This window comes from Eleutherodactylus coqui, chromosome 10 (genome assembly GCF_035609145.1).
Source record: "Eleutherodactylus coqui strain aEleCoq1 chromosome 10, aEleCoq1.hap1, whole genome shotgun sequence".
Taxonomy (NCBI): Eukaryota; Metazoa; Chordata; class Amphibia; order Anura; family Eleutherodactylidae; genus Eleutherodactylus; species Eleutherodactylus coqui.
Window position 1 is genome coordinate 97,036,798 of NC_089846.1, and position 24,003 is coordinate 97,060,800.

The window sequence follows — 24,003 nt, forward strand, 5'->3', positions numbered from 1 at the left end:
TGGAACATCAATCACTACTCAAGTTATCACCAGTGACTCTACCACTACCCTATCCAAAACTGATACAACGACACAGACTTTCGCTAAAACTACAACATCTACAACATCTTCAACAAATACAGAAGCAAGCATTTCAGGAAAATCTACTACAGCACAACCTATAAATAGTGACTCAACCACTACTCTATCCATTAGTGATGGAACAACACAAACCTTACTCAGTCATACAATTAGTATAGAAACAAGTAGTTTTGGAAAATCAATCACTACTCAAGTTAACGCCAGTGACTCTGCCACTACCCTCTTCAATACTGATACAACAATACAGACTTCATCTGGAACTTCAACTACTATAACACCTCCAACGACTACAGAAGCAAGCACTTCAGGAACATTTACTGCAGGACAACCTACCAGCAGTGACTCTACCACTACTCTACCCACCAGTGAGGGAACACCACTAACTTCATCCAAAGGTACAATTGGTATAGAAGCAGGTACTTTTGGAACATCAATCACTACTCAAGTTATCGCCAGTGACTCTACCTCTACCCTATCCAATACAGATACAACAACACAGATTTTACCTGAAACTTCAACTTCTACAACATCTCAAACAAATACAGAAGCAAACATTTTAGGAACATCTACTACAGCCCAACCTACCAGCAGTGACTCTACCACTACTCTATCGACCAGTGATGGAACAACACCAACTTCACCCGAAGGTACAACTAGTAACGACGCAAGTACTTTTGGAACATCAATCACTACTCAAGTTATCGCCAGTGACTCTACCACTACCCTATCCAATACTGATACATCAATACAGACTTTACGTGAAACTTCAACTTCTACAACTTCTCAAACAAAGACAGAAGCAAGCACTTACGTAACATCTACTACAGCACAACCTACCACCACTGCCTCTACCACTACGCTATCCACCAGTGATGGAACAATGCCTACTTCACCCGGAGGTACAACTAGTTTGGAGGCACATACTTTTGAAACATCAATCACTACTCAAGTTATCGCCACTGACTCTACCACTACCCTATCTAATGCTGATACAACAACACAGACTTTACCTGAAAGTTCAACTTCTACAACATCTCCAACAAATACAGAAGCAAGCACTTCAGGAACATCTACTACAGCCCAACCTACCAGCAGTGACTCTACCACTACTCTATCCACCAGTGATGGAACAACACCAACTGCACCCGAAGGTACAGCTAGTATAGACGCAAGTACTTTTGGAACATCAATCACTACTCAAGTTATCGCCAGTGACTCTACCACTACCCTATCCAATACTGATACAACAACACAGACTTCACATAGATCTTTGACTTCTACAACTTTTCAAACAAATACAGAAGCAAGCACTTACGGAACATCTTCTACAGCACAACCTACCACCACTGCCTCTACCACTACTCTATCCAACAGTGATGGAACAATATCTACTTTACCCGGAGGTACGACTAGCTTGGAGGCACGTGCTTTTGAAACATCAATCACTACTCAAGTTATCGCCAGTGACTCTACCTCTACCCTATCCAATACTGATACAGCAACACAGATTTTCCCTGAAACCTCAGCTTTTACAACATCTCCAACAAATAAAGAAGCAAGCACTTCAGGAACATCTACTACAGCACAACCTACCACCACTGCCTCTACCACTACTCTATCCACCAGTGATGGAACAACACTAACTTCATCCAAAGGTACAACTAGTATAGAAGCAGGTACTTTTGGGACATCAATCACTACTCAAGTTATCGCCAGTGACTCTACCACTACCCTATCTAATACTGATACAACAACACAGACTTTACCTGAAACTTCAACTTCTACAACATCTCCAACAAATACAGAAGCAAGCATTTCAGGAACATCTACTATAGCCCAACCTACTAACAGTGACTCTACCACTACTCTATCCACCAGTGATGGAACAACACTAACTTCATCCAAAGGTATAACTAGTATAGAAGCAGGTACTTTTGGAACATCAATCACTACTCAAGTTATCGCCAGTGACTCTACCTCTACCCTATCCAATACTGATACAACAACACAGACTTCACATGGATCTTTGACTTCTACAACTTCTCAAACAAATACAGAAGCAAGCACTTTAGGAACATCTACTACAGCCCAACCTAACAGCAGTGACTCTACCACTACTCTATCCACCAGTGATGGAAGAACACCAACTTCACCCGAAGGTACAACTAGTATAGATGCAAGTACTTTTGGAACATCAATCACCAGTCAAGTTATCGCCAGTGAGTCTACCACTACCCTATCCAATACTGATACAACAACACTGACTTTACCTGAAACTTCAACTTCTATAACATCTCCAACAAATACAGAAGCAAGCACTTCAGGAACATCTACTACAGCCCAACCTACCAGCAGTGACTCTACCACTACTCTATCTACCAGTGATGGAACAACACCAACTGCATCCAAAGGTACAACTAGTGTAGACGCAAGTACTTTTGGAATATCAATCACTACTCAAGTTATCGCCAGTGACTCTACCACTCCCCTATCCAATACTGATACAACAACAAAGACTTCACATGGATCTTTGACTCTTACACCTTCTCAAACAAATACAGAAGCAAACACTTACGGAACATCTACTACAGCACAACCTACCACCACTGCCTCTACCACTACTCTATCCAACAGTGATGGAACAACACTAACTTCATCCAAAGGTACAACTAGTATAGAAGCAGGTACTTTTGGAACATCAATCACTACTCAAGTTATCGCCAGTGACTCTACCACTACCCTATCTAATACTGATACAACAACACAGACTGTACCTGAAACTTCAACTTCTACAACATCTCCAACAAATACAGAAGCAAGCATTTCAGGAACATTTACTATAGCCCAACCTACTAACAGTGACTCTACCACTACTCTATCCACCAGTGATGGAACAACACCAACTTCACTCGAAGGTACAACTAGTATAGACGCAAGTAATTTTGGAACATCAATCACTACTCAAGTTATCGCCAGTGACTCTACCACTACCCTATCCAAAACTGAAACAACGACACAGACTTTCGCTAAAACTACAACATCTACAACATCTTCAACAAATACAGAAGCAAGCATTTCAGGAAAATCTACTACAGCACAACCTATGAATAGTGACTCAACCACTACTCTATCCATTAGTGATGGAACAACACAAACATTACTCAGTCATACAATTAGTATAGAAACAAGTAGTTTTGGAAAATCAATCACTACTCAAGTTAACGCCAGTGACTCTGCCACTACCCTCTTCAATACTGATACAACAATACAGACTTCATCTGGAACTTCAACTACTATAACACCTCCAACGACTACAGAAGCAAGCACTTCAGGAACATTTACTGCAGGACAACCTACCAGCAGTGACTCTACCACTACTCTACCCACCAGTGAGGGAACACCACTAACTTCATCCAAAGGTACAATTGGTATAGAAGCAGGTACTTTTGGAACATCAATCACTACTCAAGTTATCGCCAGTGACTCTACCTCTACCCTATCCAATACAGATACAACAACACAGATTTTACCTGAAACTTCAACTTCTACAACATCTCAAACAAATACAGAAGCAAACATTTTAGGAACATCTACTACAGCCCAACCTACCAGCAGTGACTCTACCACTACTCTATCGACCAGTGATGGAACAACACCAACTTCACCCGAAGGTACAACTAGTAACGACGCAAGTACTTTTGGAACATCAATCACTACTCAAGTTATCGCCAGTGACTCTACCACTACCCTATCCAATACTGATACATCAATACAGACTTTACGTGAAACTTCAACTTCTACAACTTCTCAAACAAAGACAGAAGCAAGCACTTACGTAACATCTACTACAGCACAACCTACCACCACTGCCTCTACCACTACGCTATCCACCAGTGATGGAACAATGCCTACTTCACCCGGAGGTACAACTAGTTTGGAGGCACATACTTTTGAAACATCAATCACTACTCAAGTTATCGCCACTGACTCTACCACTACCCTATCTAATGCTGATACAACAACACAGACTTTACCTGAAAGTTCAACTTCTACAACATCTCCAACAAATACAGAAGCAAGCACTTCAGGAACATCTACTACAGCCCAACCTACCAGCAGTGACTCTACCACTACTCTATCCACCAGTGATGGAACAACACCAACTGCACCCGAAGGTACAGCTAGTATAGACGCAAGTACTTTTGGAACATCAATCACTACTCAAGTTATCGCCAGTGACTCTACCACTACCCTATCCAATACTGATACAACAACACAGACTTCACATAGATCTTTGACTTCTACAACTTTTCAAACAAATACAGAAGCAAGCACTTACGGAACATCTTCTACAGCACAACCTACCACCACTGCCTCTACCACTACTCTATCCAACAGTGATGGAACAATATCTACTTTACCCGGAGGTACGACTAGCTTGGAGGCACGTGCTTTTGAAACATCAATCACTACTCAAGTTATCGCCAGTGACTCTACCTCTACCCTATCCAATACTGATACAGCAACACAGATTTTCCCTGAAACCTCAGCTTTTACAACATCTCCAACAAATAAAGAAGCAAGCACTTCAGGAACATCTACTACAGCACAACCTACCACCACTGCCTCTACCACTACTCTATCCACCAGTGATGGAACAACACTAACTTCATCCAAAGGTACAACTAGTATAGAAGCAGGTACTTTTGGGACATCAATCACTACTCAAGTTATCGCCAGTGACTCTACCACTACCCTATCTAATACTGATACAACAACACAGACTTTACCTGAAACTTCAACTTCTACAACATCTCCAACAAATACAGAAGCAAGCATTTCAGGAACATCTACTATAGCCCAACCTACTAACAGTGACTCTACCACTACTCTATCCACCAGTGATGGAACAACACTAACTTCATCCAAAGGTATAACTAGTATAGAAGCAGGTACTTTTGGAACATCAATCACTACTCAAGTTATCGCCAGTGACTCTACCTCTACCCTATCCAATACTGATACAACAACACAGACTTCACATGGATCTTTGACTTCTACAACTTCTCAAACAAATACAGAAGCAAGCACTTTAGGAACATCTACTACAGCCCAACCTAACAGCAGTGACTCTACCACTACTCTATCCACCAGTGATGGAAGAACACCAACTTCACCCGAAGGTACAACTAGTATAGATGCAAGTACTTTTGGAACATCAATCACCAGTCAAGTTATCGCCAGTGAGTCTACCACTACCCTATCCAATACTGATACAACAACACTGACTTTACCTGAAACTTCAACTTCTATAACATCTCCAACAAATACAGAAGCAAGCACTTCAGGAACATCTACTACAGCCCAACCTACCAGCAGTGACTCTACCACTACTCTATCTACCAGTGATGGAACAACACCAACTGCATCCAAAGGTACAACTAGTGTAGACGCAAGTACTTTTGGAATATCAATCACTACTCAAGTTATCGCCAGTGACTCTACCATTCCCCTATCCAATACTGATACAACAACAAAGACTTCACATGGATCTTTGACTCTTACACCTTCTCAAACAAATACAGAAGCAAACACTTACGGAACATCTACTACAGCACAACCTACCACCACTGCCTCTACCACTACTCTATCCAACAGTGATGGAACAACACTAACTTCATCCAAAGGTACAACTAGTATAGAAGCAGGTACTTTTGGAACATCAATCACTACTCAAGTTATCGCCAGTGACTCTACCACTACCCTATCTAATACTGATACAACAACACAGACTGTACCTGAAACTTCAACTTCTACAACATCTCCAACAAATACAGAAGCAAGCATTTCAGGAACATTTACTATAGCCCAACCTACTAACAGTGACTCTACCACTACTCTATCCACCAGTGATGGAACAACACCAACTTCACTCGAAGGTACAACTAGTATAGACGCAAGTAATTTTGGAACATCAATCACTACTCAAGTTATCGCCAGTGACTCTACCACTACCCTATCCAAAACTGAAACAACGACACAGACTTTCGCTAAAACTACAACATCTACAACATCTTCAACAAATACAGAAGCAAGCATTTCAGGAAAATCTACTACAGCACAACCTATGAATAGTGACTCAACCACTACTCTATCCATTAGTGATGGAACAACACAAACATTACTCAGTCATACAATTAGTATAGAAACAAGTAGTTTTGGAAAATCAATCACTACTCAAGTTAACGCCAGTGACTCTGCCACTACCCTCTTCAATACTGATACAACAATACAGACTTCATCTGGAACTTCAACTACTATAACACCTCCAACGACTACAGAAGCAAGCACTTCAGGAACATTTACTGCAGGACAACCTACCAGCAGTGACTCTACCACTACTCTACCCACCAGTGAGGGAACACCACTAACTTCATCCAAAGGTACAATTGGTATAGAAGCAGGTACTTTTGGAACATCAATCACTACTCAAGTTATCGCCAGTGACTCTACCTCTACCCTATCCAATACAGATACAACAACACAGATTTTACCTGAAACTTCAACTTCTACAACATCTCAAACAAATACAGAAGCAAACATTTTAGGAACATCTACTACAGCCCAACCTACCAGCAGTGACTCTACCACTACTCTATCGACCAGTGATGGAACAACACCAACTTCACCCGAAGGTACAACTAGTAACGACGCAAGTACTTTTGAAACATCAATCACTACTCAAGTTATCGCCAGTGACTCTACCACTACCCTATCCAATACTGATACATCAATACAGACTTTACGTGAAACTTCAACTTCTACAACTTCTCAAACAAATACAGAAGCAAGCACTTACGTAACATCTACTACAGCACAACCTACCACCACTGCCTCTACCACTACGCTATCCACCAGTGATGGAACAATGCCTACTTCACCCGGAGGTACAACTAGTTTGGAGGCACATACTTTTGAAACATCAATCACTACTCAAGTTATCGCCACTGACTCTACCACTACCCTATCTAATGCTGATACAACAACACAGACTTTACCTGAAAGTTCAACTTCTACAACATCTCCAACAAATACAGAAGCAAGCACTTCAGGAACATCTACTACAGCCCAACCTACCAGCAGTGACTCTACCACTACTCTATCCACCAGTGATGGAACAACACCAACTGCACCCGAAGGTACAGCTAGTATAGACGCAAGTACTTTTGGAACATCAATCACTACTCAAGTTATCGCCAGTGACTCTACCACTACCCTATCCAATACTGATACAACAACACAGACTTCACATAGATCTTTGACTTCTACAACTTTTCAAACAAATACAGAAGCAAGCACTTACGGAACATCTTCTACAGCACAACCTACCACCACTGCCTCTACCACTACTCTATCCAACAGTGATGGAACAATATCTACTTTACCCGGAGGTACGACTAGCTTGGAGGCACGTGCTTTTGAAACATCAATCACTACTCAAGTTATCGCCAGTGACTCTACCTCTACCCTATCCAATACTGATACAGCAACACAGATTTTCCCTGAAACCTCAGCTTTTACAACATCTCCAACAAATAAAGAAGCAAGCACTTCAGGAACATCTACTACAGCACAACCTATCACCACTGCCTCTACCACTACTCTATCCACCAGTGATGGAACAACACTAACTTCATCCAAAGGTACAACTAGTATAGAAGCAGGTACTTTTGGAACATCAATCACTACTCAAGTTATCGCCAGTGACTCTACCACTACCCTATCTAATACTGATACAACAACACAGACTTTACCTGAAACTTCAACTTCTACAACATCTCCAACAAATACAGAAGCAAGCATTTCAGGAACATCTACTATAGCCCAACCTACTAACAGTGACTCTACCACTACTCTATCCACCAGTGATGGAACAACACTAACTTCATCCAAAGGTATAACTAGTATAGAAGCAGGTACTTTTGGAACATCAATCACTACTCAAGTTATCGCCAGTGACTCTACCTCTACCCTATCCAATACTGATACAACAACACAGACTTCACATGGATCTTTGACTTCTACAACTTCTCAAACAAATACAGAAGCAAGCACTTTAGGAACATCTACTACAGCCCAACCTAACAGCAGTGACTCTACCACTACTCTATCCACCAGTGATGGAAGAACACCAACTTCACCCGAAGGTACAACTAGTATAGATGCAAGTACTTTTGGAACATCAATCACCAGTCAAGTTATCGCCAGTGAGTCTACCACTACCCTATCCAATACTGATACAACAACACTGACTTTACCTGAAACTTCAACTTCTATAACATCTCCAACAAATACAGAAGCAAGCACTTCAGGAACATCTACTACAGCCCAACCTACCAGCAGTGACTCTACCACTACTCTATCTACCAGTGATGGAACAACACCAACTGCATCCAAAGGTACAACTAGTGTAGACGCAAGTACTTTTGGAATATCAATCACTACTCAAGTTATCGCCAGTGACTCTACCACTCCCCTATCCAATACTGATACAACAACAAAGACTTCACATGGATCTTTGACTCTTACACCTTCTCAAACAAATACAGAAGCAAACACTTACGGAACATCTACTACAGCACAACCTACCACCACTGCCTCTACCACTACTCTATCCAACAGTGATGGAACAACACTAACTTCATCCAAAGGTACAACTAGTATAGAAGCAGGTACTTTTGGAACATCAATCACTACTCAAGTTATCGCCAGTGACTCTACCACTACCCTATCTAATACTGATACAACAACACAGACTGTACCTGAAACTTCAACTTCTACAACATCTCCAACAAATACAGAAGCAAGCATTTCAGGAACATTTACTATAGCCCAACCTACTAACAGTGACTCTACCACTACTCTATCCACCAGTGATGGAACAACACCAACTTCACTCGAAGGTACAACTAGTATAGACGCAAGTAATTTTGGAACATCAATCACTACTCAAGTTATCGCCAGTGACTCTACCACTACCCTATCCAAAACTGAAACAACGACACAGACTTTCGCTAAAACTACAACATCTACAACATCTTCAACAAATACAGAAGCAAGCATTTCAGGAAAATCTACTACAGCACAACCTATGAATAGTGACTCAACCACTACTCTATCCATTAGTGATGGAACAACACAAACATTACTCAGTCATACAATTAGTATAGAAACAAGTAGTTTTGGAAAATCAATCACTACTCAAGTTAACGCCAGTGACTCTGCCACTACCCTCTTCAATACTGATACAACAATACAGACTTCATCTGGAACTTCAACTACTATAACACCTCCAACGACTACAGAAGCAAGCACTTCAGGAACATTTACTGCAGGACAACCTACCAGCAGTGACTCTACCACTACTCTACCCACCAGTGAGGGAACACCACTAACTTCATCCAAAGGTACAATTGGTATAGAAGCAGGTACTTTTGGAACATCAATCACTACTCAAGTTATCGCCAGTGACTCTACCTCTACCCTATCCAATACAGATACAACAACACAGATTTTACCTGAAACTTCAACTTCTACAACATCTCAAACAAATACAGAAGCAAACATTTTAGGAACATCTACTACAGCCCAACCTACCAGCAGTGACTCTACCACTACTCTATCGACCAGTGATGGAACAACACCAACTTCACCCGAAGGTACAACTAGTAACGACGCAAGTACTTTTGGAACATCAATCACTACTCAAGTTATCGCCAGTGACTCTACCACTACCCTATCCAATACTGATACATCAATACAGACTTTACGTGAAACTTCAACTTCTACAACTTCTCAAACAAAGACAGAAGCAAGCACTTACGTAACATCTACTACAGCACAACCTACCACCACTGCCTCTACCACTACGCTATCCACCAGTGATGGAACAATGCCTACTTCACCCGGAGGTACAACTAGTTTGGAGGCACATACTTTTGAAACATCAATCACTACTCAAGTTATCGCCACTGACTCTACCACTACCCTATCTAATGCTGATACAACAACACAGACTTTACCTGAAAGTTCAACTTCTACAACATCTCCAACAAATACAGAAGCAAGCACTTCAGGAACATCTACTACAGCCCAACCTACCAGCAGTGACTCTACCACTACTCTATCCACCAGTGATGGAACAACACCAACTGCACCCGAAGGTACAGCTAGTATAGACGCAAGTACTTTTGGAACATCAATCACTACTCAAGTTATCGCCAGTGACTCTACCACTACCCTATCCAATACTGATACAACAACACAGACTTCACATAGATCTTTGACTTCTACAACTTTTCAAACAAATACAGAAGCAAGCACTTACGGAACATCTTCTACAGCACAACCTACCACCACTGCCTCTACCACTACTCTATCCAACAGTGATGGAACAATATCTACTTTACCCGGAGGTACGACTAGCTTGGAGGCACGTGCTTTTGAAACATCAATCACTACTCAAGTTATCGCCAGTGACTCTACCTCTACCCTATCCAATACTGATACAGCAACACAGATTTTCCCTGAAACCTCAGCTTTTACAACATCTCCAACAAATAAAGAAGCAAGCACTTCAGGAACATCTACTACAGCACAACCTACCACCACTGCCTCTACCACTACTCTATCCACCAGTGATGGAACAACACTAACTTCATCCAAAGGTACAACTAGTATAGAAGCAGGTACTTTTGGGACATCAATCACTACTCAAGTTATCGCCAGTGACTCTACCACTACCCTATCTAATACTGATACAACAACACAGACTTTACCTGAAACTTCAACTTCTACAACATCTCCAACAAATACAGAAGCAAGCATTTCAGGAACATCTACTATAGCCCAACCTACTAACAGTGACTCTACCACTACTCTATCCACCAGTGATGGAACAACACTAACTTCATCCAAAGGTATAACTAGTATAGAAGCAGGTACTTTTGGAACATCAATCACTACTCAAGTTATCGCCAGTGACTCTACCTCTACCCTATCCAATACTGATACAACAACACAGACTTCACATGGATCTTTGACTTCTACAACTTCTCAAACAAATACAGAAGCAAGCACTTTAGGAACATCTACTACAGCCCAACCTAACAGCAGTGACTCTACCACTACTCTATCCACCAGTGATGGAAGAACACCAACTTCACCCGAAGGTACAACTAGTATAGATGCAAGTACTTTTGGAACATCAATCACCAGTCAAGTTATCGCCAGTGAGTCTACCACTACCCTATCCAATACTGATACAACAACACTGACTTTACCTGAAACTTCAACTTCTATAACATCTCCAACAAATACAGAAGCAAGCACTTCAGGAACATCTACTACAGCCCAACCTACCAGCAGTGACTCTACCACTACTCTATCTACCAGTGATGGAACAACACCAACTGCATCCAAAGGTACAACTAGTGTAGACGCAAGTACTTTTGGAATATCAATCACTACTCAAGTTATCGCCAGTGACTCTACCACTCCCCTATCCAATACTGATACAACAACAAAGACTTCACATGGATCTTTGACTCTTACACCTTCTCAAACAAATACAGAAGCAAACACTTACGGAACATCTACTACAGCACAACCTACCACCACTGCCTCTACCACTACTCTATCCAACAGTGATGGAACAACACTAACTTCATCCAAAGGTACAACTAGTATAGAAGCAGGTACTTTTGGAACATCAATCACTACTCAAGTTATCGCCAGTGACTCTACCACTACCCTATCTAATACTGATACAACAACACAGACTGTACCTGAAACTTCAACTTCTACAACATCTCCAACAAATACAGAAGCAAGCATTTCAGGAACATTTACTATAGCCCAACCTACTAACAGTGACTCTACCACTACTCTATCCACCAGTGATGGAACAACACCAACTTCACTCGAAGGTACAACTAGTATAGACGCAAGTAATTTTGGAACATCAATCACTACTCAAGTTATCGCCAGTGACTCTACCACTACCCTATCCAAAACTGAAACAACGACACAGACTTTCGCTAAAACTACAACATCTACAACATCTTCAACAAATACAGAAGCAAGCATTTCAGGAAAATCTACTACAGCACAACCTATGAATAGTGACTCAACCACTACTCTATCCATTAGTGATGGAACAACACAAACATTACTCAGTCATACAATTAGTATAGAAACAAGTAGTTTTGGAAAATCAATCACTACTCAAGTTAACGCCAGTGACTCTGCCACTACCCTCTTCAATACTGATACAACAATACAGACTTCATCTGGAACTTCAACTACTATAACACCTCCAACGACTACAGAAGCAAGCACTTCAGGAACATTTACTGCAGGACAACCTACCAGCAGTGACTCTACCACTACTCTACCCACCAGTGAGGGAACACCACTAACTTCATCCAAAGGTACAATTGGTATAGAAGCAGGTACTTTTGGAACATCAATCACTACTCAAGTTATCGCCAGTGACTCTACCTCTACCCTATCCAATACAGATACAACAACACAGATTTTACCTGAAACTTCAACTTCTACAACATCTCAAACAAATACAGAAGCAAACATTTTAGGAACATCTACTACAGCCCAACCTACCAGCAGTGACTCTACCACTACTCTATCGACCAGTGATGGAACAACACCAACTTCACCCGAAGGTACAACTAGTAACGACGCAAGTACTTTTGAAACATCAATCACTACTCAAGTTATCGCCAGTGACTCTACCACTACCCTATCCAATACTGATACATCAATACAGACTTTACGTGAAACTTCAACTTCTACAACTTCTCAAACAAATACAGAAGCAAGCACTTACGTAACATCTACTACAGCACAACCTACCACCACTGCCTCTACCACTACGCTATCCACCAGTGATGGAACAATGCCTACTTCACCCGGAGGTACAACTAGTTTGGAGGCACATACTTTTGAAACATCAATCACTACTCAAGTTATCGCCACTGACTCTACCACTACCCTATCTAATGCTGATACAACAACACAGACTTTACCTGAAAGTTCAACTTCTACAACATCTCCAACAAATACAGAAGCAAGCACTTCAGGAACATCTACTACAGCCCAACCTACCAGCAGTGACTCTACCACTACTCTATCCACCAGTGATGGAACAACACCAACTGCACCCGAAGGTACAGCTAGTATAGACGCAAGTACTTTTGGAACATCAATCACTACTCAAGTTATCGCCAGTGACTCTACCACTACCCTATCCAATACTGATACAACAACACAGACTTCACATAGATCTTTGACTTCTACAACTTTTCAAACAAATACAGAAGCAAGCACTTACGGAACATCTTCTACAGCACAACCTACCACCACTGCCTCTACCACTACTCTATCCAACAGTGATGGAACAATATCTACTTTACCCGGAGGTACGACTAGCTTGGAGGCACGTGCTTTTGAAACATCAATCACTACTCAAGTTATCGCCAGTGACTCTACCTCTACCCTATCCAATACTGATACAGCAACACAGATTTTCCCTGAAACCTCAGCTTTTACAACATCTCCAACAAATAAAGAAGCAAGCACTTCAGGAACATCTACTACAGCACAACCTATCACCACTGCCTCTACCACTACTCTATCCACCAGTGATGGAACAACACTAACTTCATCCAAAGGTACAACTAGTATAGAAGCAGGTACTTTTGGAACATCAATCACTACTCAAGTTATCGCCAGTGACTCTACCACTACCCTATCTAATACTGATACAACAACACAGACTTTACCTGAAACTTCAACTTCTACAACATCTCCAACAAATACAGAAGCAAGCATTTCAGGAACATCTACTATAGCCCAACCTACTAACAGTGACTCTACCACTACTCTATCCACCAGTGATGGAACAACACTAACTTCATCCAAAGGTATAACTAGTATAGAAGCAGGTACTTTTGGAACATCAATCACTACTCAAGTTATCGCCAGTGACTCTACCTCTACCCTATCCAATACTGATACAACAACACAGACTTCACATGGATCTTTGACTTCTACAACTTCTCAAACAAATACAGAAGCAAGCACTTTAGGAACATCTACTACAGCCCAACCTAACAGCAGTGACTCTACCACTTCTCTATCCACCAGTGATGGAAGAACACCAACTTCACCCGAAGGTACAACTAGTATAGATGCAAGTACTTTTGGAACATCAATCACCAGTCAAGTTATCGCCAGTGAGTCTACCACTACCCTATCCAATACTGATACAACAACACTGACTTTACCTGAAACTTCAACTTCTATAACATCTCCAACAAATACAGAAGCAAGCACTTCAGGAACATCTACTACAGCCCAACCTACCAGCAGTGACTCTACCACTACTCTATCTACCAGTGATGGAACAACACCAACTGCATCCAAAGGTACAACTAGTGTAGACGCAAGTACTTTTGGAATATCAATCACTACTCAAGTTATCGCCAGTGACTCTACCACTCCCCTATCCAATACTGATACAACAACAAAGACTTCACATGGATCTTTGACTCTTACACCTTCTCAAACAAATACAGAAGCAAACACTTACGGAACATCTACTACAGCACAACCTACCACCACTGCCTCTACCACTACTCTATCCAACAGTGATGGAACAACACTAACTTCATCCAAAGGTACAACTAGTATAGAAGCAGGTACTTTTGGAACATCAATCACTACTCAAGTTATCGCCAGTGACTCTACCACTACCCTATCTAATACTGATACAACAACACAGACTGTACCTGAAACTTCAACTTCTACAACATGTCCAACAAATACAGAAGCAAGCATTTCAGGAACATTTACTATAGCCCAACCTACTAACAGTGACTCTACCACTACTCTATCCACCAGTGATGGAACAACACCAACTTCACTCGAAGGTACAACTAGTATAGACGCAAGTAATTTTGGAACATCAATCACTACTCAAGTTATCGCCAGTGACTCTACCACTACCCTATCCAAAACTGAAACAACGACACAGACTTTCGCTAAAACTACAACATCTACAACATCTTCAACAAATACAGAAGCAAGCATTTCAGGAAAATCTACTACAGCACAACCTATGAATAGTGACTCAACCACTACTCTATCCATTAGTGATGGAACAACACAAACATTACTCAGTCATACAATTAGTATAGAAACAAGTAGTTTTGGAAAATCAATCACTACTCAAGTTAACGCCAGTGACTCTGCCACTACCCTCTTCAATACTGATACAACAATACAGACTTCATCTGGAACTTCAACTACTATAACATCTCCAACGACTACAGAAGCAAGCACTTCAGGAACATTTACTACAGGACAATCTACCACCAGTGCCTCTACCACTACTCTACCCACCAGTGAGGGAACACCTCTAACTTCATCCAAAGGTACAACTAGTATAGAAGCAGGTACTTTTGGAACATCAATCACTACTCAAGTTATCGCCAGTGACTCTACCTCTACCCTATCCAATACTGATACAACAGCACAGATTTTACCTGAAACTTCAACTTCTACAACATCTCAAACAAATAGAGAAGCAAACATTTTAGGAACATCTACTACAGCCCAACCTACCAGCAGTGACTCTACCACTACTCTATCCACCAGTGATGGAACAACACCAACTTCACCCGAAGGTACAACTAGTATAGACGCAAGTACTTTTGAAACATCAATCACTACTCAAGTTATCGCCAGTGACTCTACCACTACCCTATCCAATACTGATACAACAACACAGACTTCACATAGATCTTTGACTTCTACAACTTTTCAAACAAATACAGAAGCAAGCACTTACGGAACATCTACTACAGGACAACCTACCACCACTGCCTCTACCACTACTCTATCCACCAGTGATGGAACAATATCTACTTTACCCAGAGGTACGACTAGCTTGGAGGTAGGTGCTTTTGAAACATCAATCACTACTCAAGTTATCGCCAGTGACTCTACCTCTACCCTATCCAATACTGATACAACAACACAGATTTTCCCTGAAACCTCAGCTTTTACAACATCTCCAACAAATAAAGAAGCAAGCACTTCAGGAACATCTACTACAGCCCAACCTACCAGCAGTGACTCTACAACTACTCTATCCACAAGTGATGGAACAACACCAACTGCACCCGAAGGTACAACTAGTATAGACGCAAGTTCTTTTGGAATATCAATCACTACTCAAGTTATCGCCAGTGACTCTACCACTACCCTATCCAATACTGATACAACAACACAGATTTCACATAGATCTTTGACTTCTACAACTTTTCAAACAAATACAGAAGCAAGCACTTACGGAACATCTACTACAGCACAACCTACCACCACTGCCTCTACCACTACTCTATCCACCAGTGATGGAACAATATCTACTTTACCCGGAGGTACGACTAGTTTGGAGGCACGTGCTTTTGAAACATCAATCACTACTCAAGTTATTGCCAGTGACTCTACCACTACCCTATCTAATACTGACACAACAACACAGACTTTACCTGAAACTTCAACTTCTACAACATCTCCAACAAATACAGAAGCAAGCACTTCAGGAACATCTACTACAGCCCAACCTACCAGCAGTGACTCTACCACTACTCTATCCACCAGTGATGGAACAACACCAACTGCACCCGAAGGTACAACTAGTATAGACGCAAGTACTTTTGGAACATCAATCACTACTCAAGTTATCGCCAGTGACTCTACCTCTATCCTATCCAATACTGATACAACAACACAGACTTCACATGGATCTTTGACTTCTACAACTTCTCAAACAAATACAGAAGCAAGCACTTACGGAACATCCACTACTGCACAACCTACCACCACTGCCTCTACCACTACTCTATCCACCAGTGATGGAACAACACCAACTTCACCCGACGGTACAACTAGCAAAGACGCAAGTACTTTTAGAACATCAATCACCAGTCAAGTTATCGCCAGTGACTCTACCACTACCCTATCCAATACTGATACAGCAGCACAGACTTTACCTGAAACCTCAACTTCTACAACATCTCCAACAAATACAGAACCAAGCACATCAGGAACATCCAGAACAGCCCAACCCACCAGCAGTGACTCTACCACTACTCTATCCACTAGTGATGGATCAACACCAACTGCACCCGAAGGTACAACTAGTATAGACGCAAGTACTTTTGGAACATCAATCACTACACCAGTTATCGCCAGTGACTCTACCCCTACGCTATCCAATACTGATACAACAACACAGACTTCACATGGATCTTTGACTTCTACAACTTCTCAAACAAATACAGAAGCAAGCACTTTAGGAACATTGACTACAGCACAACCTACCACCACTGCCTCTACCACTACTCTATCCACCAGTGATGGAACAATACCTACTTCACCCGGAGGTACAACTAGTTTGGAGGCACGGACTTTTGAAACATCAATCACTACTCAAGTTATCGCCAGTGACTCTACCACTACCCTATCCAATACTGATACAACAACACAGACTTTACCTGAAACTTCAACTTCTGCAACATCTCCAACAAATACAGAAGCAAGCACTTCAGGAACATCTACTACAGCCCAACCTACCAGCAGTGACTCTACCACTACTCTATCCACCAGTGATGGAACAAAACCAACTGCACCCGAAGGTACAACTAGTATAGACGCAAGTTCTTTTGGAATATCAATCACTACTCAAGTTATCGCCAGTGACTCTACCACTCCCCTATCCAATACTGATACAACAACAAAGACTTCCAATGGATCCTTGACTTCTACAGCTTCTCAAACAAATACAGAAGCAAGCACTTACAGAATATCTATTACAGCACAACCTACCACCACTGCCTCTACCACTACTCTATCCACCAGTGATGGAACAATATCTACTTTACCCAGAGGTACAACTAGTTTGGAGGCACGTGCTTTTGAAACATCAATCACTACTCAAGTTATCGCCAGTGACTCTACCTCTACCCTATCCAATACTGATAGATCAACACAGACTTTACCTGAAAACTCAACTTCTACAACATCTCCAACAAATAAAGAAGCAAGCACTTCAGGAACATCTACTACAGCCCAACCTACCAGCAGTGACTCTACCAGTACTCTATCCACCAGTGATAGAACAACACCAACTGCACCCGAAGGTACAACTAGTATAGACGCAAGTACTTTTAGAATATCAATCACTACTCAAGTTATCGCCAGTGACTCTACTCTACCCACCAGTGTTGGAACATCATTGACCTCATCTGAAGCTCCAACTGGCTTGTCATCCCTAACCAGCACATCTCCACTTACTTCTGCACCATCTATTACTACTCATCGCATGATGAGTGAAGCTAATAATTCAAGATTATCAACACTTATATCAGCTGAATCTTTAATTCCTACAACTCCACCCACAAACACAGGATCTTCAGGAACAACCAATAATACTCAACCCACCAGCAGTGAATCTACAACTTCTAAATCCACAATCGCAGCGACAGCATCGTCTTCAGCAGAATCTATTACTACTGTAACTAAAAGCCAGTTCTCTACTTTTACACCTACCGGTGATGTGACCATGCGCTCTTCGACTGACATTCCAACTTCAGCAATTGCACCTATGATTACAGGAGTGAGCACTCCAGGAGCAACCCAGCCTTCAACCAGTGAATCTATAACTTTGTCCATCAATGATAAATCAGCGTCAACATCAACTGAAGCTCCAACTAGTAGAACGTCACCGAGCACAGATATAAGTACTTTAGCAACGTCAAGAAAAGCAGAACCTACCACTCAAGAGTCTACATCAACTCTCTCTACGAATGTCATCACAACACCCTCTTCAGCTGAAGCTTTGACTAGTACATCGCCTACAAGTACAGGAAGAAGTAATCTGGCAATATCATTTACACCTCAGCCTAACACTAGTGAATCTACAGCCACTCTACCCACCAGTGTTGGAACATCATTAACCTCATCTGAAGCTCCAACTGGCATGTCATCCATAACCAGAACATCTCCACTTACTTCTGCACCATCTATTACTACTCGTCACATGATGAGTGAAGCTAATACTTCAACATTATCAACACTTATATCAGCTGGATCTTTAACTCCTACGATTCCACCCACAAACGCAGGATCTTCAGGAACAACCAATAATACTCAACCCACCAGCAGTGAATCTACATCATCTAAATCCACAATCGCAGCGACAGCAACGTCTTCAGCAGAATCTATTACTACTGTAACTGAAAGTCAGACCTCTACTTTTACACCTACCAATGATGTGACCATGCGCTCTTCGACTGACATTCCAACTTCAGCAATTGCACCTATGATTACAGGAGTGAGCACTCCAGGAGCAACCCAGTCTTCAACCAGTGAGTCTATAACTTTGTCCATCAATGATAAATCAGCGTCAACATCAACTGAAGCTCCAACTAGTAGAACGTCACCGAGCACAGATATAAGTACTTTGGCAATGTCAAGAAAAGCAGAACCTACCGCTCAAGAGTCTACATCAACTCTATCTGCCAATGTCATAACAACACCCTCTTCATCTGAAGCTTTGACTAGGACATTGCCTACAAGTACCAGAAGAAGTAATCTGGCAGTATCATTTACACCTCAACCTAACACTAGTGAATCTACAGCCACTCTACCCACCAGTGTTGGAACATCACCGACCTCATCTGAAACTCCAACTGGCACGTCATCCCTAACCAGCACATCTCCACTTGCTTCTGCACCATCTATTACTACTCGTCGCATGATGAGTGAAGCTAATACTTCAAGATTATCAACACTTATATCAGCAGGATCTTTAACTCCTACAACTCCACCCATAAACGCAGGATCTTCAGGAACAACCAATAATACTCAACCCACAAGCAGTGAATCTATAACATCTAAATCCACAATCGCAGCGACAGCAACGTCTTCAGCAGAATCTATTACTACTGTAACTGAAAGTCAGTCCTCCACTTTAAGACATACCGGTGATGTGACCATGCGCTCCTCTACTGACATTCCAACTCAAACAATTGCACCTATGAATACAGGAGTGAGCACTCCAGGAGCAACCCAGCCTTCAACCAGTGAATCTATAACTTTGTCCATCAATGATAAATCAGCGTCAACATCAACTGAAGCTTTAAGTAGTAGAACATCAACGAGCATAAATATAAGTACTTTAGCAGCATCAAGAAAAGCAGAACCTACCACTCAAGAGTCTACATCAACTCTATCTACCAATGTCATCACAACACCCTCTTCATCTGAAGCTTTGACTAGTACATCGCCTACAAGTACAGGAAGAAGTAATCTGGCAATATCATTTACACCTCAGCCTAACACTAGTGAATCTACAGCCACTCTACCCACCAGTGTTGGAACATCATTGACCTCATCTGAAGCTCCAACTGGCACGTCATCCCTAACCAGCAAATCTCCACTTACTTCTGCACCATCTATTACTACTCGTCGCATGACGAGTGAAGCTAATACTTCAAGATTATCAACATTTATATCAGCTTTATCTTTAACTCCTACAACTCCACCCACAAACGCAGGATCTTCAGGAACAACCAATAATACTCAACCCACCAGTAGTGAATCTACATCATCTAAATCCACAATCGCAGCGACAGCAATTTCTTCAGCAGAATCTATTACTACTGTATCTGAAAGTCAGTCCTCAACCTTTATACCTACTGGTGATGTGACCACACCGTATTCAACTGACTTTCCAACTAATAGAATTGTACCCATGAATACAGGTGCGAGCAGTTCAGTAACATCAATCACAACCCGCCCTATGAGTAGTGAATTCACAACCACTACAAGAATAACACTCACTGCAGTTGCAGCTGTAACTGGTACAACATCATCCCCAAGCAGTGGTCTGACTAGTGCAGCAACATCCTTACCAACTCAACCAATTTCTAGTGAAGCAGTCACTTCTTTATTGACTTTTTCTTTAACAGGGGCTATTTTAAATGAGACTTCAAATTTGGTGACTTCCCCCACAAATATGGCAGCATCCTCTAATTCTCAGTCTTCCTCTGTCGGGTCTACTGCTACTGTGTTATCCAGTTTTACAAGACCTACTTCAAATGTACCTTTACCTAAAACAAATGCATCCACAAGTGCGAGTCAACCTGGATCTACAACCAGAGCAACAACAGCTAAGACTACTGGACCAACTACATCGGGGAGATCGCTGATTGCTCAAGAAGATAATACTAATGAGTTCCAATCTACTACGTCAACGGCTGCAGGCACAACTACAGTACCCACCATGTCATCAGTCGGCACTTCTCTGTCTTCCACAACACCTACAAGTACTCAACCAAATAGTAATGGTTCTACAATAAGTCCATCAGTCAGCTTTTTCCCAACACCCAACAAATCTTCAAGTGCCACTAATAGTAATACTGGAAGAACATCCAATCCGGCGGGTATTATGCTGACAAATAATATTGGTTCTACTCCTGTAACGGAGGCCAACGGTATAACTTCTAGTATTACCGGATTGACTGATAGACCGATTGGTAGTAATATTACAGAAACCACTACTAACAGGGCGAGGATCAGTACTTCTTACCGGACAGAAGTCATTACAACAGAAGCTACCACAAATGCTACTAATACTATGCAACCTGGTGCAACACTGACCATAGCAGGTACTACCGCCTTGTCTAGATCTGTTACACTTGTGGTTAGCGCCGATAGTAATGTTACGGCAGCCGCCATAACAACTGAGAACGCTACGACTACAGGTTCTACTTTTAGTGGAAACACCGTTCCTACTTCTACCACCTTATCTGGGGGTGCTAAAAACAGTACCATGACTGCTAGTCCCTCCACCGCTGGTACTAAAGACATTCGAACTTCATCAGGCTTAAATGGCACCACGATACATATCACCGTTCCACCTGGATCTAGTACTTATAAAACTACTGGAAGCTTGGATTCCAGAGTTATTGCCCCTAAAGGATCTACGGCCTCTCCAAGCACCAACAGTTTTATTGCTACCACGAAATCTAATCTCACTGGGAGTAATGATACTATTGTAACTGCTGGATCGAGCACCGCCGGCGATAATTCTACCGCTACAAGTCGTAATCCTGGATCCAACACAGTCATGCCAAGCGTGAGCTCTGCTACCACACTCACTCGTAAGTTACAAAAAAGATCGAGGTGGAGTTTATTGAGGCAGGTGTTGCATCTTGTGCCATCCATGCGCCAAAATGAAATTTACGTATAAGCAGAGATAGGTTTCTCATATATTTCATGTCGCTTTCTGTCATAAATTATACTTCAGTGTAATGAGCTAGGGCGACCATGCCCCTCTGATAAACCCCACCCACTTATTTAACCCTTCCCACCTTATGACGGAAACATATATCATGGTTGGGAAGCTGCGAATGAACATACATTTACGTCTTATGGATAGTGCAGGCTCAGAAGCTGAGCCTGTGCTATCGACAGCCGGGGCCGGCTGTGACTGACAGCTTATCCCCACTGTTAACCCCTTACATGTCGTGATCAATGTTGATGGTGGCATGTAAATGGGCTCACTCTGTGATATCATCAGCCCTCTATCTTGCATCCGCTTAAGATCGATGGCTTACCATGGCAACTGGATGCCAGAAAATGGCGTCCAAGTATGCTATAACCTGTGATCGCTATGAGAAGTGACAATACATTGCAGTAAAGAAATACCCAATTTGTATCCTGCACAGTAAACACCATAACAAGATAGCAAAAAAGCTGAACCAAAATGCTTTTTTTGTTCATTTTGCTTCCCCAAAAAGGCAATAAAAGTGATAAAATGTCAAATGTACCCCAAAATGGTACCAATAAAAAATACAGCTCACCACACAAAAAACAAGTCCTCATACGGCTATGTTGATGGAAAAATAAAAAAGTCATGGCCTTTGAAAAGTAGAGATAAAAATATTTTTAAAAACTTTGCGTCCTTGGCATGAGCACGCCTAAATTGACAAAAGCCACAATTTTTTTTTACACACGGATGCTTTGCTGCAACAATTTGTGATTTTTATACACCACTTTTATGATAAATTTTCCCCTTTGTCCATAATAAAGTAATTAGGGGAAAATTATGTATTTTTTATGCGAATATTTGCATTTTTAGCCTTTTTGTGTCCCGCCTGCCAGTCTTCTAAAAGTGGGTGGGGCTTAGCACAACAGGTGATGTTGTCTTCCACATCCCGTCAAATTTATGGTGCTTTTAGACAAGCCGATTTATCATTTAGACGAGCGAATGACATCATCGGTCGCTCTCATGCAGCCTGTTTAGACAGGTCGATACATCGTTGGCTCGTTCAAACAAGAAATCGTTCAGAATCGTTCAGTCTTTCACTGTCCCTGTACAGGTGAGAACGACTGAATGATTGCTGTTTAAACTGAACAATTATTGAGCAAGCGAACAATGACCTTTATGCCTGCATAAAATGAACGGCGATAAGTGAACGATTGTCGTTCATCGATCAATCATTGACGCATGTTTAGACCGAACGATTCTTGTTCACTTTCACTCATTTGAACATTTTTTTAAAACAATAATACACCTAAAACACCTTTAATATAACGTATTCCAGAAGCTGCCATAGATTACGAGAGTACTGTAAATCTACAGCAGTTCACCGCTGTAGTAGATTTCATAGTTGGGCGCGTGGACTGGCCACACAGGCATGAAATGTATGAAAGAGGTGTTCCAAGTTATAGTAAAATTGGGAAGAGGGCAAAAAATGGTTAAAAATA

The 24,003-nt window shown here is 41.7% G+C and overlaps 1 protein-coding gene across 1 annotated transcript in view; it reads left to right on the plus strand.

Annotated features, from left to right (window-relative positions):
* Positions 1–24,003, plus strand: part of LOC136581115 (pneumococcal serine-rich repeat protein-like) — a 63,105-nt gene that overhangs the window by 33,118 nt on the left and 5,984 nt on the right. The window contains exon 3 of the mRNA XM_066582101.1: positions 567–22,394. Coding sequence (XP_066438198.1) covers positions 567–22,394 — 21,828 coding nt within the window. The remainder of the gene's footprint in view (positions 1–566; positions 22,395–24,003) is intronic.